We start from the raw sequence: 27,583 nt of genomic DNA on the forward strand, positions 1-27,583 counted from the left end.
CCCCCTGACTCCCTAGGTTTGATGTGGGGGCCATAAAAGGGCCCCGCGGGGCAAAAAAAAATTTAAAAAAAATTCGATTTGTGCGCGGGGGAAGCACCCTGTACGCGCACCGGGGAGCGTACCATGGGGAAAAAAGAATGACAGAGTTTTTAAAAAATTTAGCATTTTTTTATAAATTGGAGGTAGTTCTAAAAAGAACTGTTTTTTTCATTCTTTTTGTTGTTTTATATTTTTTTATTGTTTTTTTGAACATTTTGTACTTTTTTTGGCTTTTATGAACAATTTTATATTTTTTGGGGAATTTTTATGGGGACAAACAAAAAACAGGGAATTGTAAACGGCTCAACTGGAGCAAAAAAAATCAGGAAAAAATTAAGGTTTCTTTGGGCACTTGTGGTTGTCACCAGCACGGTTGATGAGTTTAACACTTTGCTCACCATAGCAAATTGTACGCCCACAAAATACGCACACTATTTTGAAATTTCCAAACTGGGTTTGGATGTTTGGGACCATCTCCCTTGTCTCTGGTCCCGATGGAGTGGGTTGGGTACTTTGGGAGGTGCTGGGAGAAGATTGGGGAGGGTTTCTGGTCAGTTCTCTGACCTCTGCCGCACTATAGTTGTTAGGGTGCCGGCGTTGCATGTGGCGAATCATGGTGTTGTTGCCAAAAGAATATTTTTTGGCAGGGTTCCCCCAGGAAAGTACAGTGCCACAGATAAGACAAGTCACCTTTGGCACATTCACTTTCTTTTGGCCCTTTGGGATTTAAAAAAATTCCCACACAATGTGCTCCTTTGGCTTGTATGGGGTAGTATCTTCTGACAGGTAGCGCCGCCTCTCCTCCTCCTCCTCCTCCTCCTCTTCTTCTTCATCTCCACCACTGTGCTGTTGTGGTGGTCCTCTTGGTGGTGGTGGTGGTGATGGTGGCTGAGATGCTCCTGCTGCTGCTGCTACTGTAGCCATTTCTGAGTACAAATAGGTAATAATAGCTCTGAAAACAGGTCTTCCTCACTCAAAGTACAAAGTGAGAATGAGGAAAAAACGTGGGGGCTTTCATCATGAGGAAAACAAAACTGTCCTGAACCAATGAAAAGTGTTATTTTCAGGTCACATGACCAGGGCTTTCATCATTTGGAAACCAAAACTGTCCTGAACCAATAAAAAGTGTTATTTTTAGGTCACATGACCCGACGCGCTTACGCTACGCGCCCCGGGGCGCTTACGTAGTGCGATCGTATGCGATCGGGTGCTTCCGGGTGCGCTTACGCCGTGCGTATCACGCGGACGCGGCTACGCGATACGTCACAATGATGTTTTCTTTCGCGGCAATAGCCCTAACGGGACGTTCACCGGTACGCACACCGGGGCGCGCCGCAAAACTGCGCTTACCGGTGCGCTCACCAGGACGCGCACCGGGAGCGCTCCAGGGCAAAAAAAAATAAAAAAATAAAAACCATGAACAATATACATAAAGAAAATAGTATTACATAAATATAGGATTCATTATAAAAAATATTACATTTCATAGCTATAGAAATTTGCTATTAAAAAACCTTCGAAATTCACTGAAAAAAACATAGGTTTGAGGCCCAATATATAGTTAGGAATTAGCATTTAAAAAACCTATGAAATTCACTGAAAAAACCATAGGTTTCACACCAGTTATAGCTAGGAATTAGCATTTAAAAAACCTATTAAATTCACTGAAAAACCATAGGTTTCACACCAGTTATAGTTAGGAATTAGCATTTAAAAAGCCTATTAAATTCACTGAAAAAACCATAGGTTTCACACCAGTTATAGTTACCTGGAAATTTTACTGACATAAAACCATTGAAATTCCCACGTTATAGTTAGTTGGACTCACTATAACTTGCGCACCTGCAATGCACTGCTGATGACGTCACATATTACATCACTCATGACATGGTCAGTGACATCACTCATGACATCACTCATGACGCCATCCTTGTGACAGAGTGACAGACCTCCTTTCAGTGTAATGTAACCCTTGAAACACATATTCAAAAATAGAAACTAACATTTAAAAAAAATGGAGATACCCATACCGGTTACAACAACCAATTCAGTAATTCCACCATCTATATACACATCCACTCATTCACCAACAGTTCTATATAGTCACTCATACATATACCCACTCATCATATGTAGTGATACACCTATACATCCTGTTACACACCGACAGTCATCCAAAAGGTAACTCACACACATACTCACACATGCAAATAAACTATTGAACATCCATTTATTTGCATATACAGCTATACACACACTACCACCTTACTTCTAAGGAAACTTACACATACTTACTCTCTTAAACAATCACTTATAGAAACACATACTTATTTAAACAGGAACTCTTACAATCTCTCACTCTCACATTTACTCACTTATATACATCAATACTCACATATACTAGATTAAAACATATGTAGTTAGTGATAAAGACACTAGTGAGACAGTCATTCACTCACTAACACACACATATGCACACTCATCCACCCATACAGTCCTGCACATATGCTGTCTTCAAAACACATACAAACAGTGAGTCAGTCATTGATGCATCTATGTGCTAAGTAATACCCCCACCAAACCATACAGACACTCATACTGATACTAAAAAAACATCTAATAACTCATATACACACACATGTAGCTACTCACCAGCCCATGCAGTCACTTATACACAAAGTGAAACACTGATACAAACATTTAAATATTTAAACATTACTCGCTAATATATGTATTCACTAAGATACACTTAATAAGCCAGTTAACCAATCAATTTTTTTTAAAAAACATCCATTTAGACACTTATTTAAACATTTATTCTTCCATCGACCTTTACAAATACATATATAAAGCATATTTATTTTTCAGAAAGACACACATTCACTGGATGGTGTCATCAGTGATGTCATGAGTGATGTCACTGACCATGTCATGAGTGATGTAATATGTGACGTCATCAGCAGTGCATTGCAGGCGCGCAAGTTATAGTGAGTCCAACTAACTATAACGTGGGAATTTCAATGGTTTTATGTCAGTAAAATTTCCAGGTAACTATAACTGGTGTGAAACCTATGGTTTTTTCAGTGAATATATATATATATATATATAAAAATATATAGATGGTGATATGCACCTGCTTCTTTAAAGCAGCTTTTTCCACACATACAAAGTGTCAGTGGTCCGTGCTGTTCCCTACAGCCCAATCAAGCTGCAGTACGACCAAACAAAAGGGGTCATTGTCTCACCCACCATCAGGCCGAAATAGCACAGCTCACACTTCTCTTTGTAACATTGATGCCTCTAAAATATTTATCTCACCACCCGCCAAGAGGCAGACATGCCAACAATACGCTGCAGTTATTCCTTTTTCAACCATCTCTTTCTTGATTTCTATAGCTGCAAACATGCGCATTCAGAAACAGTAATTGGGCAGGATCTTGACCACATTGATTACTCCTATTGAGTACAACACCATATTCATCAAAGTGCCGTTTTGCGAGTTCTCAATAGCGATTTTTAAGGAATCGCTATTAAAGACTCGCAAAACGGGATGCATGTAGAAATTGCAATTTGTTTTGCGATTTCTACTGCTTCCTTATTTGCGATTCAATGATTGCTAATCGCAAATAAGGAATGGCTTACCCATTCATTCCTATGGGCCTAAAGGACCATAGGAATGAATGGGGAGTCATTCCTTATTTGCGATTAGCAATTACCGAATCGCAAATAAGGAAGTAATTTCAAGGGTGCCAGGGTGTCCAATGGGCACCCTGTAGTACCCCTGAAATGCAAATGTACACTGGTGTTGCGCACACATATGTCCAAAGGACATGTGTGTGTGTAACATACAACTTAGAAAAATGCACTAAAGTGCATTTTTCTAAGTTGTCGCTCTTTACCACGAAGTTACACTTCGCGGTAAATAGCGGCCCCAGATTGCGAATTCGCAATTTTAAAAAGGTTCATGAATAGCATTTAAGGAATCTCTAATTGAGATTCCTTAAATGCGATTTTTCGCAATTTAGCGATTTCTATAATTGCGATTTTTGCATTTGGGATGATCAATCCCAAATGCAAAAATAGCGCTCGCAAAGGGCCAGATTCTCAGAATCTGGCCCTTTTCAAGCCGATTTTAGCTTGATGAATCTGGCTGCATATCCCGTAAATATCGACTACAGCTCAACAAATAGCGAAGAGTAACATAATGTGCCCCCTGCTGACATATGAGGGGCCCCTGAGCCTAACATATCTCACAGATATTCATTAGTTTTCGTCTCTCTAAAGGGTTAGGGCCTCTCATCCCTCTGGGGCTGCAGGGGCCTACGTTGCACCCCTGCTGAATCTACCTTCCCAAAAGGGTACATTTTGATAGAATTGAGGGAGTCACTGAAAGCTAAAGCCAGGCTCGAGCCAGGTGCTTGGCCTGGCTCAATTCAATGTCCTCTTAGACTCTAGAGCCCAAAACAAGCCGAGATTTCATGTGAGTTCTGCTTGCCACCCATGATCTAACCCAATATGACACAAATTAAAGAAGAATCATTATCTTTTGATGTAAATAAGTTAGGGGAAGAGATACCAATCTGGTGGCTGAATGGGCGCCATGTGAAACCACAAAACCTGGGATTTATCCTGACTTCCCAGCTAGACCACATTGTGTGACCCTAAGCAAATATTTTTTTTCACCATACCTCCTTTGCCGTCATTATTGCATTTCAGAGCTCTTTGAAGTACCTGAGTTCAATGGATGATTTGCAATTACCTCTCTTGTGTCTGATTTAAATAGACTATAATATAGTTCCATGTAAGAATCTTGGTCACATATGTGGTACAAATGACAATTAACTTGACTCTTAAATCATTAATGGCATTTTCACCAAATCGGGGCCAAGGGAGAGGAGAATTAGTATTTTTAAGTTCATGTTCTAAAACTGACACTTTTATTAATAAATACCTTTTATTGCAATTATATAATCTGATGTACTAAATTGAAATACTCTATATTTAAAAACAAAAAAATAAGATTTTTGAATTTTTCTAACCGTCTTTGTATGGTGTAGGTTGCAGGATTTATATGCCTAAAATCCAAGGGCTCGGCTGGTGCACGAATTCTTAGAGCACAACCAGACACTTGGCTCGGCTCTGGCTCGGCTCCCCCTTTTAACTTGTTGGCACGCCCATCTCCACATTTTGTCCTCACGTTTTGTTAAAAAGTAGAAACAGTAAACTGAGACACAAATATACATCTGCACGGGAGCTATGGGACTATAGAAATGGCTCTTTTTAATACCCAGAGATAAGGATAAGATCAAGAAGTGGAGTCTACCGTAGGGAGACGTAGCCTGGCTTTTAGAGCCATGATTAGTTTCTGTTCCTGTTGCTGCTTTCAAGACCCTACATTAGGGGCAGCCAGGGCAGTACCAGGTACATCAAATACCAAGCATAGGGCAGCAGTCGCTTCTCCTAATTAATGTGCATGGCCACACCATCTAGCAGTTCACCCTAAATAGCATAGTCGCTTCAAAGCGCCACGATGCTGCCAACTAACGCCGCCTCTTTCCATAACTCTGCTTTAAGCATGCCATACATAAGTTTACATCGTGTGGGAAGATCTCCAGTCACTTCTTTTTCTTCTCTTCTATAATACAGCCTTAAATCCTGCCTCCAAGGGCGATATTACCCGCTCCCTGAGTTACAATATTTATCCTCAGAAAGGACAAGAGCAAATCAGTCGTTATGGGCTTTGTTGAAGGGGCATCGCTAATATTAGGGCATTTGGGGCCAGATGTAGGTAATTCTATTTTACCGATTCATAAATACCGAATTTTACCGATTCGGTATTTATGAATTGGTAAAATAGAAGGGGGGAGATGTAGGTAAAATCGGTAATTGAATTACCGATTCTGTAAAAATCGGTATTTACCGAATCGGTAAATACCGATTCGGTAATGCCCATTGATTCCTATGGGCATTGAAGCCCATAGGAATCAATGGGCATTACCGAATCGGTATTTATCGATTCGGTAAATACCGATTTCAGCAAGGGTGCAGGGGGTGTCACTTTGACACCCTCTAGCACCCTAAATACAGGCATGTGTGCCATGTGGCACACAGACATGCCCTAAGGGCATGTCTGTCTGTCACATGGCATAGGTGTGCATGCACACATGTGCTTGCACACCTGGATTCGGTATTTTACCACCCAATTGGATTTGATGGTAAAATACCGAATCTGTAAGGCCTTTGGGACTCAGAAGAGCCCCACCTACATTAGTAAGTTACCGAATCGGTAAAAATACCGATTCGGTATTTTACTGATTCGGTAATTTGGCCGATTCGGTAAATTTACTGAATCGGTAAAATAGGGCCCCTACATGCCAATTCCTAAATACCGGTCAGTAACGGCCGAAATCGGCCGTTACCAACCGGTATTTGGGCTCCTACATCTGGCCCTTGGCTCGGTAGGATAGACTATTCAAATTAAAATAGGGAGGCGCAGAACATAAAAATGTTAATATTAGGATATTTCTGATAAGGTTGTTAGTTGCAGTTCCACTACTCACTGAAGTGTCTTATACTTTCGTTCTAACAGGAGGATTGCTCAACATGTTTGCAAGCAGCATGCCTCAGTTAGCAGGGAGATATGAGACTGGCCTTTAAGATTGTGGTGTATAAGGCATTGTTTTCTAATGTGCGATGTTTCCGTAACCTAGATTCAGTCTATATTGGGCCTGTTTCATGTCCTTCAACTGCAGTTGGGGATAGAATGTGCTACATTTAATACTGGGTGGAGTTATGATGTGCACTAATAGCAGTGAGGGAATTAGTTGTTTACATCCGGAACTGTTGTATAGTGTCAGTGATACAAGTTACTAGTTTGTATCAAAGGTATGATGTATATGGAAAGAATGTGAAAACTAGCATTCTTATGTGATGCCAGTGTACAGTTCTTCACTTAGTGGTATTGAAACCGATCTACAGAGAGACAGAAAGGCTGCTACAGATTGTCCTGGAAAGGGGCTACGACACGCAATCTGGTGGTCACTAACACAGAAAATGGGGTTCATTCTGATGCACTGTCTGCGATGCGCACCGATCACAAACATGTTTGCCTACAGCGATCAAGCTCCCTTCACCATTTCCCTTACCCATCTAAAATTCGGATTTGACACTAATTTTAGGGAGAAAATTTCCCCTTTATATAACTGTGCTTAGTTTATATCAAGTTTCGATCAGTGTTACGTCCTCTGTGCTTAAAAGACGCCATTCACATTTTCAAGATATTCATTTTGAGAGAACCACAAAAAACACTTGTACATGTATCCTTAATTCTTATCCAGTTTGGAGCAACGTTTCTATGCTAGTACCTGAACAGGGTTTATTTGTGCCACTGTCACATACGTTTCCTAAATATGCCTTCTACGGATCTCTCACGCTCCTCGGTCTTTTAATCCTATCCAGTGCTCAGGAGAATTAACTTGTTTTGTAGCCCTACTGGATAGGTTGTGTGGGTGTTGGTGACCACACCCTTCCTTAGGAGCACCGATAAGATATCTTGGAAATGTATACTACTCCCTTACTTGCAGAGCGCCCTCTTGACCTGGGTTACCAATTGTTTGTTGTCTATTCCTGAAACTTCCTTGTTTGAAAATATGGCGTAAGATGTTTTTTAACTCCAAATTTTAAATGAATGTTAAAAAAACACAAACTTGAATGATTATTTTTGAGAGCATCCAACCTCCACACAACTCTTGCAAAATGGCCTTTAAGTCCCATTTATTCTGATCAATATAATTGGCCTTAACAAATCACACTACTTAGGCCAACCTTACTTAAAAAATCCTTGGGGCAGGTTCCTCAAATACCCCTGAAAATTGTCTGCATATACAGAGGTGGATTATATTGCTCCAGTGCAATTCAAAATGCACCAGCGCCACAACTAATCCTTAACAAGTGCCTTGGGAGAAGAACGCGAATGACCACTCCCCATTTCAAATTATCTGTAAATATGGCCCATTCTTAATAAATGTTACCCATCCAAGAGTCTCCATTTGCACAACATTTAAAAAGGTTCCTAGGCAGAAATATCATAATAGTGTATCCATTTTGATCATTATATTGGCCTTGTGTGCTTTAAAATGCACCATTTTGTCAAACGGGTGATTTGGAGGAATCCACACGCTCCCACTTCCCCCGTGGAGAGGCATTTAATTAATGGCCAATTTTGAACAACTTTACCGGACCAATGGCGTACACATGTTACCAACAATTAGTCCCTGGTACTACCCAGACTGCTAAATTAACCATGATTTGCAATGGTGACACTCTTTTACAGGGCCCTAAAGTACTTCTTCCCACTCTGTCCTACTGAAACAGCCAGGAACAATATGCATTGACAGATTGGTGCGGGGTACCAATACTAGACTGCGCAACGGGATCTTCAAGTCAGGAATAAGACGTCATGCGAATACCAAAGGGGATGATGGACGGAGCGTTTGAGTAAATCAAACACTCACCCTCGGTCAACTGATCTGGGTTTAATCCATCATCATTCTTTAGCTCACTCCACCACCCCAGTTCAGACATGGCCATATGCAAATCAGTCTGACCCTGTGCCTCATGGGAACAGTCCAGCCCGAACAGCCAAGCCATGTCTTCCCTGGACCGGAAACAAGCATCCTGGGACCGGTTTCTGGCTATTCAGCCGTCATCAGCCAGCCAGGCTAGCTTGAATCCAGTGGAAAAGTGAGCTAGGGACCCACGTCATGATACAGCAGTATGAAGCTTGTGTTGCTCTTGTTACATAATACCAAACCCCATGCATGCACCCCCACCCTATCCGGTAAATTGTGTGGGCTCACACACCACGCTTCCACAGCTACCTGATGCAATGACGTCCAGGGAGACAGCTGCAGAGTGACCGGCTCAATGGTGCAATCATCTCCGAGGTTCCCTTCCAACAGGGTCTACCAGAGACAAAAAGAAAGCATCAGCAGGGCAGCACTCTACAGACCTATACAAGTGATTGTTACGATACACAGATTTCAGTGATGAATCTAATGCATGAACAACAGCGTTGCACCTAACGCATGAATGACAGGCTCAGCGCTGCACCGAATGTGTAAATAACAGGTTCAGCGTTGCATCTAATTCATGAATAACAGGTTCAGTGTTGCACATAATGAGTGGATGACCAGTTCAGCGTTGCAGCTAATGCATGAATGACAAGTTCAGCGTTGCACCTAATGCACAAATGGCAATTTCAGCGTTGCAGCTAATGTATGAGTGACTGTTTCAGAGATGCACCTAATGCATGATTGACAGGTTTAGCGTTGCAACGAAAGCATAAATGACAGTTTCAGCGTTTGCCTAACGCATGAATGACAGGTTCAGCATGGCACCAAATGCATGAATGGCAGTTTCAGCGTTGCACCTAATGCGTGAATGACAGGTTCAGCATTGACCCAAAAGCATGAACGGCAGGTTCAGCGCTGCACCGATGCATGAATGGCAGTTTCAGCATTGACCCAAAAGCATGAATGGCAGGTTCAGCGCTGCACCGATGCATGAATGACAGGTTCAGCATTGCACCTTATATGCACCAATGGCAATTTTCAGAGTTGCACCTAATGCATGAATGACAGGGTCAGCGTTGCCCCTAATGCTGGAATGAAATATATGTAGCACCAACAATGACCACGTGCTGATGATGCACCGTTATTCAACTCTACATGAGAGCTGAGGTTGTCTGACTAGTTTTTGAGATCGGCTATTTCAGCTGCATCCTGATTTTGGGAAGGTGCATGTCTAAGGTGAGTGCATCACTGAGAATAACCTGCCCTAGATTCCATTCTTGTCTTCCGACCCAATTCCACTGAAGACAGTATAAGGGCACCTGCTCCTGCGTGAATCCTGAAACCTTGCTGGGTTTTGTCTCTGCATCCTCTGGCCCGCTTGCCATCTTAACACCTGTCTTCTCTTGGGAGCATTACTAAGCATTCTTCCTTCCATGCTCTACCTATCCAATGATCTTACCTACCCTCTAGAATGAAGGTATCTTCCATATCCATCAAATGCAAATAATCTACCCCAGAAAATGGCAGAGGGCTCCATTTGTCCCGCCCCCGACCCCCCACAAGAGATCCTTCTACTGGTACCTGAACCTACCTTAGTTCCATCTTCCGGGAGGTGCCGTTGGGCTTCATGGGTATGCAGGAAGTTGACCAGCTCTGACCTTGTCACTGTCCCCACTAAAATACGTGACTCTGAATGAGAAGAAACAGGGGCATCAAAGGTGGTGTAAAAAAGCAAAGAGAGGAAATCAAAGACTGTGACAGGAATGTTCTGAGAAGTTGGTGGTAATGTGGCAGTTTTATCCTATGTACTAACCAGTGATTGAAGAATTCCCCACACTTAATCCTAACAACGTCACTTTGGAAAACCCACCTCCTTACAACTTACTGCAATTCTTCCCAGAGTCCCTCATTCAGGATGGCTCAAGCTTTCACCCCACTCTAAGAGCCTGGGGCTTCCTTTCAGAAACACTCTGGAGTGTGTGGCTCACTGGTTAGAGGCGGCAGACCCAGAAGCAGAGGATGGCCTGGGATCAGGGTTCAATTCCCGACGCGGCAGGGTCGTGGACCAGGGTCAGCGGACTCGATAATTCTCGCCTCGTGCCTACTCTAACCAGGGATCACACTCGGCAACTCTGGGCATTAGCTTGCCTCATCTCCACAACGGCCCCCCACATACGCCGGGGATGCCTGGTTTCACCTTGGAGAAGGTCACAGGGAAAGCCAGGACGGGTTCCCCAGCGGTCTACAGCGCGGAGATACTCCATGTGGGGTGATTCATGCGCTTTACAAGACATCATTACATTACATTACATTACTCTTCTCACGAGTGAAGATGGCCTCCCCTCTTTCGGTACTGGAATTGGTTTTCCCTCCTGTTGGGATCACAGATAGAATGTCTGAGTGGATCTGAGAATGAGTGGTTTCAGTCCATAAGCTCTTTTGGCAGTCATTGTTGTTGTCATCTGATCCTCCCAGATGACTCATCCCTGAAAAATGGTCATTGGAGACACCCCTCCAGTCTTACTGCTCTCGGACGCAGCTTCAGTCATCGCCAGGAAGTCAGTCATTGGCACCTATTCTGGGATGTGTAATGAAGTCTTGGGGTGGTGCTACCCACCTAGGTGGCTTTAAACCAGCTTGCACTTAGGCAGAACACATTTTTCAAGGCTGTTTTCCGACTTTGAGTATTTTTAAAAATTACAGTATTACAAATAGGATGCAAGCCGTAAAATGGTTGATGGAAATGGAGAACTTAGACATAGCCTGTGCCTTGGGGAAATATATGAAAAAAGTTAAGGCATTCCTCAGTTGCACAGAGTAAGATCTAATAATATAGGTCCCTGACATCAAATAATGTGAAACAAGTAGTGTTTAAAATAGTGCTGTATGATTAAGAAGTTGATGTATAGATGTGAATTAAGTGTTTTTTAAATTAATTGTGATAACATTTCGATTTTAAAAATGATAGTTATGTATATGTATATTAAGATGTAATATGTTTATCGATACCGCCGTGCTAGGTATTTTCTGTTGCTTTTACTTTTCCTGTTTAGTAAGATAAGATGCAAATTGTACTTTTATGGTTGTAACAAACCAAATAAAGTTTGTTTTGACTGACTGACTGACTTTGAGTATCAAAAGTGTACTTTCACTAATAAATTAGTTTTACATATCAAGTGAAAAAAACTTTGTATTATGTCTCTTCCATCTTCCCAGGCTGTGTTGGAGAATTGACAATGGTCTCTGGCTGCCAAAAGATGATTGTGTCCCATTACACACAGGGACATCAGAAGAGTAATTCAAAATAATGGTTGAAATTTTGTCCATCTTAACTTTCATGAAAAAGGCCAATGAGGCCCAGTGGAGTGTCATGTAAATAGAATGATAACTGCATGTTGGAAAATAAAGAAAGTTATGCCAGACAGGAGGAATGGCACAGCAATGTTTGACTTTGAAAGCATAGTTAGCACTTTGAAATAAATGTGCACACCCATTTCTAAACACATTGTATTTGCTTGTGATGGCATTTTTTTAGGTTGTGATCAGATGGAATGGTGCTGATGCTAAAGTGTTCCAAATGAGAAGCTGGTACTCAGATGATTGCAGGACAGGTTTCAGGGTCCATAAGCATAAGAAATCTGGTTTATCGGGTAGAGATTCCTACGGACTACAGATTACTTGGAATTGGGATTGCACGGCAGATCCTGGATGTTAATGCATGAAGGTGGTTTTGCCTGACAATCTATCAATTCAGAGATATCATGAAGATTGCACTGGATAAGTGTGGTTCAGGATCGAGACGTGAAAGTTCACATTCATTCAGGATTGCAGAGCTTCAGAGGCAGTGGTTATGCTCAATGAAGTGACGCTCATCCACTGCTTCGAACACTATGTTCTTGTGCAAAAGTGCTCTGGAGTGCAGCCGAGCAGAGAACGCAAATCCATAGGCGAGAACCTTTTCAAAGTTTAGAACTTTTTACCCAAGGGTTGTCTGTGAGTGAAAGATGAACATGAGATGGCATGCCTATAGTTTGTTAAACAGCATAAATCAATCAACAAGATGTTTCTCTCGTTGCTATAAGAGCACATTGAGTGAGTAAGCCACTCTTATGGTATTCATAATCTATGATCAGCTGAATCCTTTGACTTCATTTACTTCTTTAAACTTATAAACAAGAACGATTACAAATTATGATGAGACATCTCCTTGATTGATTTGTGCAATTTAATCAGACAGAGCACCCAGGCTGCGTGCACACAAAGTGAGAGCAACGTAAATTTTATCCAGTGATGAAATAAGTATGTGCAGTGTGAGAGATTCCCTTGGTTTCAATGTCCATGGTCTACAGAAATAAAGATCACGGTGCATATGGTGGACAAAAATGTATCGCTGGTGCAGAGGACTTTAGTTTGCATTAAACACAAAAGAAGGCATGCCAGTCGCGAATCGATGGTTATGGTTGTACAAATACAGAAATTAAGTGAAGACGGCAAGGGTCATGAGTAGCCTCAGATTTCATACCAGGTGAACAGAGACAGAATGAGATCCTCCTTGGGTTGACTAGTCTATGGTTGATGGGCATGACTGGTTGGATTTTGGAGGTATGGACTGGGAATGAGAAGCCAAGAGGTTGCGTCATGGATACCCAGAAACAGCGTGTAGCAAAAAAAAGTCATCTGCGAGCACAGGACCATTGGAGCAGAGATGCTGCAGGTCTGGTCCTTAATGGCTTTTTAGGTGGTGCTTGTTAGCAAGCATACATTTTAGTTGGTAGCATCGTTAAGGCAGAAAGAGAAAGTCCAGATCCTGAAACTTTGAGGGTGAGGACGTTCCCCTGTATATTATCCCTAATTCATATCTTGTGGCCTCTGCCTCAAATTCATATCCCTGTGGACACTCCCTGTGCAACATAATAATAGTGAACATGAACCTTTTGCCATAGTCTTGAACATTTCATAATGTTTGTGCTTTTGGGTCAGCATCCCAGTTTCGCCTCATGAGGCTGAATCTACCGTATCCTACCACTCGTGAGATGAATTCACCCTAATTCTGCAAGTGGTGAGACAAGCTTTCCCATATCCTGCATACAGTGAGATTAGCTCTCGTGTTGTACACACAATGATAGGTAAACGCACTAGTAACCTGCACACAGTATTATTATTGCCCCTGTATCCTGCACCAAGAAGGAAGAAATCCTGTACACCCAGTGACGTTTTAAGGCATGGGCAAAGTGGGCAATTGCCCAGGGCCCCAATCTTCCAAAAGGGCCCTGGGAAAGTGAACTTGTTCTTTTTTTTTTTACTTCTGTCTATTTCTTTATCTCAACCTTTACTATTTAATTTACTGTTGTTTGGCATCATGGGACCTGAATCGGCAGAAAATAGGGAATAAAATTCAAAGTTGTTCCAAACAGAGCTAAAGTAACTCCTGGTCCCCTCAGCACAGAATTGCCCCAACCTTGCCCTGCACAGCGCCTGATAAAGCCCTGGAACCTCCATTGAGAGGGGTGGACGTGCCTGAATCCAGCACATAGAGGTATGAACTGACCTGCATCCTCCACCACAGGAAACTCCTGGTCTTCAGATGAGGTGAATATCTTAAGGGCTTCTTCAAAGGTTGCATTCTTGACAAGAAAGGTCACATCTTTGCTCATAAACTGCTCCGTGGTGACACTGTAAGAGCTAGAGATGAAAATCAAAGTCGGTGTCAGGAGAAGGAATATTTTAAACACATTGCTTCTGACTCGGCTCCCTTCTCTCCTACACTCTGCCATAGTTCGCATCCAGACTCACAGCTCCCAAAGCTCTCACCCACATTCGTCGCAAATTCACCCTCAGTGTCCTCACAAGGGGATGCAGCGGGATGTTTCCTCAGGCCCTGCACTTTTGAGGGCCCAAGGCTGAAATGCCAAAATGTACTTGTATACCATGAAAGTAGGGCCTGTCTTCTGTTATAGAGACACTATGAGGCAACTAATATCAGCACTAGGTGGCGCCAGATGCCCGAGCTTCCACCAAATTGTTCCACGTTTCATTGTTTAACTTTGAAGGTCATGTTGCTGGAAAATCAGATAGGGGCCCCACTTGAAGTTTGCAACCGGACCCCACAAAAGCTTTCGAAAGGTGCACACCTCAGGGAAGACCCGTGTTTACAGTCCTTACACCTTAGCTGGCCTCGGGAAGTGTGAGTTTGTTTGCATATGGAAACTTGTGCCAGTCAGTTTATACTCGCATCAAAGGATGAGCAGGCACCTATGCTCATGTGTTTAACCCCTCCCCTGCTGATGACGGAACCGCTCCGTCATCAGCTGCGGTGGCGCTGTGCTGATGACGGAGCGGTTCCGTCATGGCACGCCCGACGCGCCTGCGCAGCGCAAATTCCACGCCTGGACTGGGCGTTATAGTGAGCGGGCGGGCCATGTCGGAACCGCTCCGTCATAAGCACAGCGCAACCGACGCTGGTGATGGAGCGGTTCCGTCACCAGCATGCGCCCGCCGCTCTTCCGCCCCGCCCCCTTAGCACTGCGGCAGAATAGCCGCCGCAGTGAAGGGGTTAATATACAAAGCAGATTAGAATCTAATATCTCTTTTGGGGTTCACATGTAGTAATGCTAAAACAGTTAGAAAAATCTGTTCAGCCGATATAGCTCCGATTAACGTGTACGGGACAGATTTATCAAGGATTTACACAACACAGTGAGCCACCTTGCTACGCTGCGCTGAGCTGCGCTGTGATGCCCTGCGCTGAGCTGCGCTGCGTGAAAGGGCTGGAATGCGCCATTTTTTACATTATACGGCACATTCCAGCTCCTTTCCTTGCGCTGGCGCGCTCTTGGCTCCCTAGCGCAGAATGCAGCACATATAGAAAGAGGGAAAAACGAGGAGAAATAAGGATATTTCTCCCAGTTACACGTGGCATTTTGACGCATTCCCAGGTCTAACACTAATGGTAAGTCTGGGACTGTCTCAGAATCCAGTGGTGGCTGCGTGGGGGCACCCACGCTCTTCCCATGGAACGCCTCTCTCGGGCAGAGTAACGCAACACAGCGATTTTGTTAATCTCGATTTATCAAGCCCCACAGGGCCACGCGCAGTGGCCGTGCGTGACTTGATAGATCTGACTTAGTAGTTGTGTCGCCCTTGCGCCCGCTCGCGTGGCGCAAGGGCGATGTAACTTAATGATAAATCTGCCCCTACATGTATTGCCTTGACATATGCCCAAGGGGTGGGAGTCCCCAGGAGTTAAAATGCCATATGCTTGTTTTCCAATTACAGGAATGTAATGTCTTTATTGCTGGCTCTTCAACTGTCTTATCCAATTATAGTTAAAAAAATAGTTGTTAGTTTAATATTGGAGGAATTATGCAGCACTTTAATGATGCGGAGACAGGGGCCTCATTAGCTGGCAGGTGAGTGAATTTTTTTTTTAAATTATTTCTTTTTTGAACCCCCCTCCTCCCCGTCCCACCTCTACTGCCCCGTAGCAGCCACTACTGAATAATTGGCTGAACATGACGTGTAATCTCCTGCGGGTTGTGCTGCTATGAACTGTGTTGTACAGTGCTTTGCTTCTTCCTTGGGCCAGCACTCTAGATCTCTCCTTGTGTTCTGGGTTCTGGAGCTCTCCTTCGCCCTGTTGGCAGTTGGAGCTCTGGTTGGACGGGGGGCTGACCTACCTATACCTGTGCTGCATTAAAGCCATTACTTCACTTACCTGCTTGTGGAGTCATCTTCTTATTTACAACATTTGGCGACTTGGACTAGTGGAGCGTCCGACCATTGCCTCTCCGTGCGTTGCTGCAGCCAAGGAAACCATTACAGTGCGGTAGAGCTCAAGAGCCCCTCAAGAACCCCGTGTGGACAGCGAGGACGCAGACATCGTCTTTCGTATCAGCGGTGACCGTTTATCAGTCTTTAGACTGTGCTGATGTTTTCTTCTTCTTGGGATTTCTGAAACAGTAATCGACGTCATCCCTATCGACGACCAAGAATCACGGTGAGTTGCTTGGCAACGCAAACTCGCAACCGCATAACTACGCAAGCACTAGCGTCTCTAAACGCAAGCGGCAGCGTCACTGGAACGCATAAGCAGCGTCACTGGAACGCACAACTACGCACAGACAGCAGCGTCACCAATCCAGACACGAGTCGTGTCACTGGAACGCATGAGCAGCGTCACTGAAACGCGTAACAACGCGTATAACGTTCCTGAAGCGCATTTTCCTTGCGCGTAGACTCTCGCTGTGGTCATAACGTCTGACGTGTTACCAATCACACGCACGACGTAATCGGCCATTTTGTAGGTATTTCCCTGCATTGTTGACAATCTCCATGGAAACGCTCGTGATTGAGCGTTAAGCATCGTTTCTTCGCCACAGATCTTCTTTAATAAGAGTAAGCACTTATTTTCAACTCATTTTGGTTTACTGTCTGGTATACTTGTTTAGTCTCATTACCCTGTTTGTAGTCATTAAGGGACATGGCTCAATCGATCAATGTCGCTCTTCCTCCTCAATTTTTGTCAGAGCCAGGCAATCCTCCTATAGCGTGGGAAGACTGGATAGTCATGTTCTATAATTATATTGAAGCTCTGGATGGAGAGGACTATTCACCTAAACGCAAAAAAGCACTATTAATGACCACTTTGGGTAAAGAGGGACAGCGCCTGTTCAGATATTTACCACAAGTACTACCTGCAGGGTCACAAGCTGACTTAGATGAGTTTACAGAGGCAGTAACAAGATTAGAAACCCGTTTTGGTAAAGAGGAAAATCTTATCCTTCAAAGATACAAATTTTATAAAAATAAACAATTGGCTGAAGAAAGCATTGATGAGTTTGTAGCAAGACTGCGCGAGTTATCAATTAAATGTAACTTTGGCCAGATGGCGGACGAATTAATTAGAGACCAGCTAGTTGTTCAAGCCAACAATATAAAAGTCCAAGAACGTTTGTGGGCGGCGAAGAACCCAACATTGAAAGATGCCATAGAACTAGCCAAAGTCGTGGAGGAAAGTGAAAAGTGTATGAGGGAGCTACAGAAAAGTGATCTGGAGACCAAAGTGGCAGAAATCTCTCATAAGGGTACTTTTAGCTAAAATAGTGACGATGAAGCTACTGCCATTGCAATTGTTAGAAAAAAAGGCTATGTCCTTCAGAAAAAGAATGTACAACAAACATCTTTTAGCAAGAGTAATCAAAAGATGTGTTCTAGGTGTGGTAGTTTTTCTCATTCTTCGGATGGGAAATTTTGTTTTGCAAACAACAAAGAGTGTCTAAGTTGTGGTAAGACGGGACACTTCGCTAAAATGTGTAGGAATAAGAATAATTCAAGAGTTACAGTTGTTAATGAATGTGACGATTTGAGACGTGATGTTAACAAAATTTTAGTTCTGACTGACACGGTGTGCGCGTGTGATAACCAGAGGGGTAATCCTTTTAAGGATGATTTTGTTGTTGATGGGAAAGTCATTACACTCATGGTTGATACAGGTTCCAAGTGGACCATAATTCCCACTTCATTGATGAAGAGTGTGTGGGGTGAAAGAGCTCTGAAGACGTGCGACATTTTCCCGTCTGGTTACCAGGGTGAGAAAATTGACATGCTAGGTTTCTTTGAAGCTGAAATTGACTTCAAAGGCAGATCAGCTTATGGTAAAATATATATATCAGCAGATGGACCAGCAATCTTAGGCCGTCACCATCAATATGATCTGCACATTGTGGTTGATCCTAGATCCGGTAATCCTATTTCTATTGTTGAGGCCTCATCCTTGGAGGATATATTGGCCAAATATTAAAATGTTTTTAGGGACCAGTTGGGTGAACTTATTGGCTACTCACATCGCATAATTCTCAAGGAGGGCAGTTCACCTGTGCAACACAAGGTGAGGAGGGTGCCCTTTGCTTTACGAGATGAAGTTAAGGCTACCCTCGAGGAAATGCTCCAAGGGGGTATCATTGAACCCATCGAAGCATCTCCTTGGGTTTCGCCTGTTGTGATCTCGCAGAAACCGGACAATAAGATCAGGTTCTGTGTAGATCTTCGTTCCCTAAATAAGTGTGTTGTAGCCGATGTATTCCCTCTACCAAACATCGGTGAATTGGTATCAACCCTTAAAGGGGCAAGGTTCTTCAGTAAGTTGGACCTTAAACACGCCTACCATCAAATTTGTCTGGATGATAGCTCAAAGCATTTAACTGCTTTTATCACCAGTGAAGGCACATTCCAATTCACTAGGCTACCCTTTGGGCTAGTCTCAGCCGCTAGCGTATTCCAGAGACTTGTCTCTGAAGTCTTTAAGGGTCTTGATAAGGTGCTGTATTTTCAAGACGATATCTTGATTTATGGTGATTCTCTACAAGAACACAATAAAATCTTACAAGATGTGTTACTTAGGGTGGATGAGGCTGGTTTAACATTAAGAAAAGAGAAGTGTGCTTTTCTATTGAAAGAGATAGAGTATTTAGGATTTTGTTTGTCGGAAGAAGGCATTAAACCTAAGAAAAACTTACTTGAAGCCATTGAGCTAGCACCCTCCCCGGTTGATAAGGATCAACTTCGGTCCTTTATGGGCTTGATCGAGTTTTACTCGAAATTTGTAAGAGATTTCTCATCCAAGACTGCTTCCCTGAGATCCTTACTAAAAAAAGGTGTCAAGTTTTGTTGGACTACTGAGCACAAATCCTGCTTTAAGTTGATCAAAGGGGAACTTAAATCTGCAAATGTCCTCACCCCTTTTGACACTGCTCGGTCCTCCATCCTGATGGTTGACGCCAGTGCCATTGGCCTTGGTGCAGTTCTCTTACAAAGACATGGTAGTGTTGAGAAAACCATAGCATTCGCGTCTAGGCCTCTGTCCACCTCTGAGTCAAACTACTCCGTAATAGAGCGTGAGGCTCTTGCCGCAGTCTGGGGAACAAGTTACTTTCGAACCTACTTGTGGGGTTACAAGTTTGTTTTGCGTACAGACCACAAACCTCTTTTAAACGTTCTAGCTCCTGGTGGGGCTGGTAAGGGTTCTCCAAGGTTGGCGAGACTGGCCTCTCGCTTACAGGACTATCAGTGTGAGATCGAATTTGTTCATGGGTGGAAGAACATCCAAGCGGATTGTCTGTCTAGGCTCCCTATTCCTTCCACTTGTTGTGGTTCTGAGATCACGTCCGATGATCTTGCGGTTGCTGTGATTGAGGATGTTTTGTTGGTGGGCGGTGGTTCATTTTCCCGTGATGAATGGTCCAAGGGCATGGAGGAAGATCTGACTTTGAAGGCTGTTATCAGTCTTGTTTCTAATGGAACAAGGAGGGAAAGTACTGTTAGTCCTTCAGTCAGACCCTTCCTGAAAATTTTGGATGAACTTTCTTTAGAGGGAAAAGATGTTTTGATGCGAGGTGATCGCTTTGTCCCTCCTAATCTATTAAGAAGGAGGATCCTAGACTTGGCCCATGAGGGACACTTGGGTCAAAGTCACACTCAACGCCGTGTCAAACAGAACTTTTGGTGGCCCTCTATTGATAATGATGCAGTTGATTGTGTTTTGAAGTGTAGTTTCTGCAGGGAAGGCGAGAAGCGCCTCAAAGTTTTGGGCTCTCAGTCCACACATAAAATTGTTTTTGAGAATACTCCCTGGCATAGTGTCTGCATAGACTTCATAGGCCCCATGAGTGAGCTACCTACTGATCGCCGTTTCGCAATTGTTCTAATCGATTGTTTTTCAAAATGGCTGTGTGTACAATTTGTAAAAGAGATCACTACTGATGCCACCATTAAGTTTTTGAAGGGTATTTTTATCAGCGAGGGGTATCCTTCTGTCCTCATTTCAGACAATGGGACTCAACTCACGTCCTCGAAAATGACTTCTTTTGTTAATGATTGTGGCATCAGGCATCAGAAGACTAGTCTTTACAACCCACAGGGTAATGGCCTTTGTGAAAGAGTGAATTGCCTTGTTAAGGGTGTGATTCAGATGTTTGTAGAGACTGGTTGTTTTTCAGATGAGCGTGTCCAGGAACTGGTCTGGGCTTACCGCTCCACACCTCATAAGAGTGGTGAAAAGTCTCCTTTTGAACTAATGCGTGGTCGCACACCAGTAAGTAAATTGACCCCTGCTTGGTTGAAGGGCTCTGGTGGCGATGTCCCCTTAATTCATGACAGTACCCCCTTGCCCATCTCTGTGGGTGACCTGGTTAAGGTTAAGCCGGGGAGACTCGCTAAGGGTCTTAGCAAGTTTAGGGGTCCCTACAGAGTCAAGAAGGTTTTTCCTCACTTCATTGTCTTGGCCAATGGTGAAAGTTGGAATTACCGGAGGGTAGCACTCTACCAGAAACGTAAAGATTCTTCTTCTGATGACCTGTTTCCTACTCAGCTTGATGGTTGTAATGGTTATTTACTGTCCTCTGGTGGTCCTTCCTCTCCCATCCCCTTGCCAACTGGACGGGGGGAGGTGGGTGGTGGCGATGCCTCCACATCTTTGTGTACATATCATAGTGGTTCTGTGGTTGATTCCGCTCCTGCCTCTCTTGTTCCTGCTTCTGTACCTCGTGCTCCTGTTTCTCCTTCCTCTTCCTTGGTTGATGTCGGTTTGAGGAGCTCTCGCTCCCGTCGCCCACCCATGTACTTGAATGACTATGTGCATTAATGTTTCTTTCCTTTTCCTGTGTTTTCTTTCCTTGCAAAGGGGGGAGATATGTTGTACAGTGCTTTGCTTCTTCCTTGGGCCAGCACTCTAGATCTCTCCTTGTGTTCTGGGTTCTGGAGCTCTCCTTCGCCCTGTTGGCAGTTGGAGCTCTGGTTGGACGGGGGGCTGACCTACCTATACCTGTGCTGCATTAAAGCCATTACTTCACTTACCTGCTTGTGGAGTCATCTTCTTATTTACAACAAACTGCAGGATGGATATCCGATTTGTACTAATTCACGGTGAGGTAGGGAAAACACAATTACTGACTCCTCAGTTTGTTATGTGATTTCGAAAAATGCAACCATTAAACTCAAATGAAGTCGAGCCAATTAAATAGGCTTAAAGTTGTTCAAGTGGACTTTTATACCAAGAGGAGAACTTGGAAAATTGAGGGAAAATGAAACGCAGCTTCTGCTCAATTTCTATAACCAGATATAAGAAGGCTAAAGTTCTTGTGGAAGGCAGCACAACTGCTTGGATACACAAAAGAGAAAGAAAATAACCTACAGAAACTAGGGGTTAATTTACGCTGCTCATGGAAATTCAATTACACATTATTACCTCTGTGGTAGATCCATATTGAATAGCATTTGCTTTCATGTTGCCTTACCATATGGGGGGACTGGGAGCACCTGACTTTGATCTGTAATACAGGGCGGCGCAATGCACACATGCTTATCACTGGATACACAGATCGCTAGACACTCCCCATTGGCGCATTGACAGGGCAGTCACCACCCCTTGCCCATTGCCCATGATGCTTTTCTCCCCACCTGACCGGAGGACCTGTATACTAGACTCAGTCAACACTACTGTTCACGCATGGCACCGCCTCGTAAAGCTACAATCTGGAGCTATCATGTACTCCCCGTTGGAATGGTGCCATTGGTTACCTCCATGTAGAGACGCGGGTGTAGTGAAAGCGCTCAATTCTATGGGGGTAGGAACTATAGGTGGCTTGTTTGAGAATGGTACGGCTAGATGCTGGGACAGCTTGGGCGGGGAGGACGTTGGGCTCACTCTCCTCATCAGATTCCAGTTTCACAGGACCAAACATGCGCTAGGTCAGCTACTGGGGGGTGACCTGGCTGAGCCTCCGGAGCTAGCTGCCCTTACACTAATCATAAAAGCTAAGGAACCAATGAGGCTTGTCTCCAGAATCTACAACCTTACTATGACCTATAGAGAGAACTATTTTACTGAAGCTTGACTGGCTTGGCAACGGGACCTAAATAGGGACATTGATGATAAGACATGGACATACTGCTGTACCAGCACGAAGCGTATCTCACTTAACGGGCGACACCGGCTGACTCACTTCAAATACCACAATAGGGTTTATTGTACCCCGGAACGACTTCATCGTTATGGCCTGAGAGTAGACTCCAAGTGCGAGCAATACAATACAATACAATGGCAGTGTTAATAGAGCAGGAACTTGAACCAGAGCCGGCCCTCGCCCTGCTTGGCTATTCTAAACCAGTACCTAAGGGGTTACGTAGATTGGTAGACATGGGCCTGCTGATGGCCAAACGTAGTGGGGCGAATTGTTGTATACGAGGCCCGCTTCCCACAACTGCACAATGGGCGAGGGACATGTTGTACTGCTGCACCCAAACGGAGCTCTATGGTGAACTCCTCCCCCCACCCCGCAATAGGCCTAAGAACTTCTGGGCCCTGTACAGTGCATATAATGCTACCAGGGGCAGTCAGGGCAGGACTGCTGAGGTAGAGAGCCAAACTGTGAATGTACCAAGTCCTACTGAGTCGTGATTTAAAGGCTGGATCCGGAGTGCACTGGGATTGCTTATTGTGACACATGATCATGTGATGTTCAGATTCAGAAATATTCAGTTAGACTTTGAGTTGCTCTGAGACTGTGAACGCACTAGATTACAACTTCTTGGTTTGCTGGAAGGTGCAATGTGCTGTCTATCCATACTAAATTAATAAAGAGAGAGCCCAAACCTTTGAGGCGGGTAATCTCAGGAACCACAGCACCAATCACAACACCCAATACAGCGTTGGAAAGGGCAGTTGCAGCAAAAGGACATAGGCTATGCAGACGCCCACCATGTACATTTAAAAGGTAAAAGAACCGTGCCAGCAAAGTATTCCCTTGTGGGCGTGTCTGCGTTGTGCTGTGGGCGTGTGCTGTGGGCGTGTGCTGGGGGCGTGACAAACGCTGGGGGCGTTTGGTACGTTCCGCCCTTCATGCCATGTCTCATATCGTGCGCTAATCCCACCCTGCTCCCTTTAAATACCCCCGCACCCCATAATCATAACCCACCGTCACTCCTTAAAATACCCCAACACCCTCAAACACTAACCCATCTTAACACTATAAATATACCCTGTACCCCAAAACCCAAACCTATCCCTAAACCCTAAAAATACCCCTGTACCCCATAACCCAAACCTACCCCTGAACACTAAAAATACCCCTGTACCAAAAACCCCAAACCTAGCCCTGGACCCTTTAAATACCCCTGTACCCCAAAACCCAAACCTATCCCTGAACCCTAAAAATACCCCTATACCCCAAAACCCAAACCTAGCCCTGAACCCTAAAAATACCCCTGTACCCCAAAACCCATGCCTATCCCTAAACCCTAAAACTACCCCTGTACCCCATAACCCAAAACTATATCTGAACCCTTAAAATACCCAAACACCCCAAAACATATACCTCAGTACCCCAAAACATATACCCCTATACCCATACTTACCTTATTCAAAAATAAAAAAAACATGCTTTTACCATTCATGCATTTACAACGAATTTCGTTGTAAGTGTATGCGTGGTAAAAGCATATAAAATGTAATTCCATGCGTTATAATGGCATTGCGGAGTCATGGTACTTTCGTAATGGAAGTATGCGGAGTGATGGTATGCAGAAAGAAAGTTGCGGAATAATGGGTGTTTACCCTCTCCCGGTAAGTACATTGGTGGCACGGCGGCCCACATCTTCAGCAACATACCCATATTTTTTCACCACCCATTTGAAAAATGCACAGGTCTCTCTCATTGATGGCCAGCACCGACATACACTTTTAGACACACCTCCCGCCACAAGTTCTAGAATTGCGAACTTTAGAGCTGGGGAGCTACATTCGAATCTCGGCATCGGCTCAACATCCTGTGATTCCAGGCAAATCTCTTTGTCTCCCCGTGCCTACCACAAATGAATGTGTTCTTCTGTAATGTAAATTGTGCTCATGCCATGTTGTCGAGTTCGCGCTATATAATATTGCAAGGAAAAATAAAGTAGGGAAACTCAAGTTCACACACTACTGAACGCGCACTCTTAAGTGCATCAGCAGTGCACTGTGAATCGGAGCGTTTCACAGGCCTGTCACAGATAAGAAATGCTATCAAAACGAAATCCTACAAAACAATATACTACTGGCCGGCAGCAATTCAAACCCGGACAACGTCGGGACGGGCTGCTAGTATACTATAAGATGCAGTTTGCTTATTGTATTATTTCTGCTCTGCAATGTAAACCTGGAAAATGTATTTGTTGCTGTACTGTTGTGCGAATTAGCAAGTGTCCTGCAATGAAGATTTTTGCAATAGGTCTTTAATTTGAAATAAAAATAAATGTAAAAAATAGCATTTGCTTTTGATTTGTATCCTCTCTTGTACTTCTGTGTTAATATTTACACAGGATGTTACATAGATTAGAATCATGTTTATGAACTGAATTTGCAGTATCAAGGTTTTAGTTTCTGAAAATACAGCAGTGAGACATGGATCACTGAAAGACGTGACCTCAATAGGCCCCCTTTGCCACATTTGAAGCATGGGCAGCTGAATGGGAGATACTAGTAGTTGGTACCTCAGAAGGGGAGGATACCATGCAATATCCCCTTGTGTCTCCTGAATGTCAATACCAGTGGCGGCCGGTGCAGGTAAGTGGGGTGAGGCAGTCGGGGGACAAGTGACAGACGATAGAATAGGCAAAATAAAATAAATAAATACAGCCACTTACCTTGAGCTTGCCGCATCGCCGACTCAGCGATGCGGCAAGTGCAAGGTAAGTGGTTTTATGTATTTATTTATTTTGGCCTATTCCGTCATCTATCACTTTACCCCCCGTCCTGCCTCACTGCCCTACCACACTTAACTGCACCGGCTGCGACTGGTCAATACTGAAGTAAGTGTGGCACACTATATGACTCTAAGACCTTCATAGTTATCCTAGACCTTCCTCTTCAATATCCTTCCCCACCAACTGTCCCTCGCCGTTTTTACCTAAGGTAATTCATGCTCTGCCAGAAAGTCTTAGGACTGGCAGTGGTGTTATGTTACTTTCACCCCTTTTTATATAATTTGACTGCAGGAAGTAACCTACTACCTGTCAATCAAGCAGACAGTCACAGGTCTGGTATCCATTCAATCCAAAGTTAAAAGAGCTATAATGAGCCTGGATACATGTATAAGTAACCTGACTCAAAAACATGTAAACTGATAATGCTGGCAAAGCTATACCTGATTAAATGACCTAAATATACTGTATTTTACATCCATGCTAATGCAATTGGGAGAAATAACGACTCAAAGAAAGCCAGTCCTTATAACCAGACCCCCCAGGATTTTGTGGCTTCGGGTGGCAAATGTTGTGGCCAAAATAGCAAAAGTTCTGGCCCAAAACCTAAAAATGAGCTGTATTTTTACCAAAGAACAATGGTTCAAGGGTGGCCTAATAAGGTCCTGAGCGAAAGTATAGCGTAGGAATAATTCACGCTAGGGAGCTAAAGATGTAGGTACATATGGAATTGTTTATTTTCTCTTTCAACATTTATCAAAAAAGTTTCAGGTGCTCATATGAGTGACAAAGTGCATAACGTGACACAAGTGAACATAGTGAAATCGGAATGTCACACAACAACAAGGTAAAAGACCACATACATATATACAATGGGGGGGGATATATTTCCTTGAGTAGGTCGACGACATTTCGATCTATATTATTTTAGATCATCATCAGGACTTGGGAGATTCCTAAAACTGTGGAGAAGTAATTAAAATTAAAAAAAGGAACCTACATATACATTCTCTTAGCATAGTGATTTTGGTGCTCCCAGTGGCAGGATACAATTCCATGCACAGTACAATGTAATTGGGAAGGTGGCGCTTAGCAATAAACCAATGTGTGCTGCGCTATTTTTATTAATCAGGGGAAAGGGGGGGGCGCTTAGTGACATGTGGGCCCTGATTCATTCTCACTTACTCTGTAGTTAGTATAGTCCTTTAGGCTCAAAAACTTAATTCAGAATCGTTAAGACATCAGCCGGTTGGCAGGCGTAATTTTTGGGGATCAGAGAAAACTATGTCACATCGTAGTACATTTACAATAGTCATTGATGCTAATAAAAACCTTACATAATCGCTGTCTATTGCGGGTCGGTAGTGACTAAAAGCGGTGGCCCAAGTAAAGATCATTTAGTTAAACATGTATATCATGGTTTGGTTATGCGAGAATGAAGGAGGAGCATCTATTAAATCATTTTGACTCAAGAGTCCAGTCATGTGAGCGGAAAAAATAGTAGCAACACATACTTAGATTAATTAAAACCAACTAAACATAGGCTAGGAGACAGAGAAGTTGTCAACATTTTGGAAATCTAAACTTAACGCGCAATTGCAGGCATGACTTATTAATTTCAAGGTGTATCAGAAAGCTAAGTCTGGACAGTTCGGCAGACCAGTTTAAGGATCCTTCTTGCGCCTAATGAACAATAATTTTAAGGCATACATATTATGACCTCAAGTTGAAGTATAAACAGCGAGAAGGAGGGCAAAAAAGGCGGGCACTTACTAAGTGATTTTTTCTGCGCTGCATTAGTTAGGGGTCCATTTAGTGATTTGGGAAACGTAACAACATTGATCGGCCAACTGCTTGTCAACTGCTTGCCAGGAGCTGGGGCACAAGAATGTGGTCGGGTTAGGATTGCCGGGTAAAATTACTCAAAAAACGGGGCAGGGTCGCAGAGTCACTTACTTAATCAGTTTACAAAAGGGGGTGGTGATGAACAGAGTGTCTGAATTGAGCAGACCACTCTTACCCAGTCCAAAGATCAGGGCTTGATCCATCACCGTTATTTATCTCACTGCCCCATCCCAGCTCAGAACATGGCTATATGCAAATCAGTCTGTCCCTGGCCCAGTGCATCATGGGAACAGGGCAGACTAAACTACCAAGCCAATTCTTTACCAGAAAGGAGACAAGCTACTGGGGACCGGTTTCTGGCATTTCAGCCTCTTCGGCCCGGCTTGCTTGAATCC

The 27,583-nt window shown here is 43.6% G+C and overlaps 1 protein-coding gene across 1 annotated transcript in view; it reads right to left on the reverse strand.

The window, feature by feature from the left end:
- The window catches only part of LOC147710906 (chloride channel protein ClC-Kb-like), a 237,394-nt gene that overhangs the window by 14,034 nt on the left and 195,777 nt on the right, over nucleotides 1–27,583 (reverse strand). The window contains exons 15-17 of the mRNA XM_086921682.1: nucleotides 14,161–14,294; nucleotides 10,204–10,301; nucleotides 8,919–9,002 (exon numbers count right to left, since the gene is read on the reverse strand). Coding sequence (XP_086777808.1) covers nucleotides 8,919–9,002; nucleotides 10,204–10,301; nucleotides 14,161–14,294 — 316 coding nt within the window. The remainder of the gene's footprint in view (nucleotides 1–8,918; nucleotides 9,003–10,203; nucleotides 10,302–14,160; nucleotides 14,295–27,583) is intronic.

Source organism: Lissotriton vulgaris, chromosome 5 (genome assembly GCF_964263255.1).
Source record: "Lissotriton vulgaris chromosome 5, aLisVul1.2, whole genome shotgun sequence".
NCBI lineage: Eukaryota > Metazoa > Chordata > Amphibia > Caudata > Salamandridae > Lissotriton > Lissotriton vulgaris.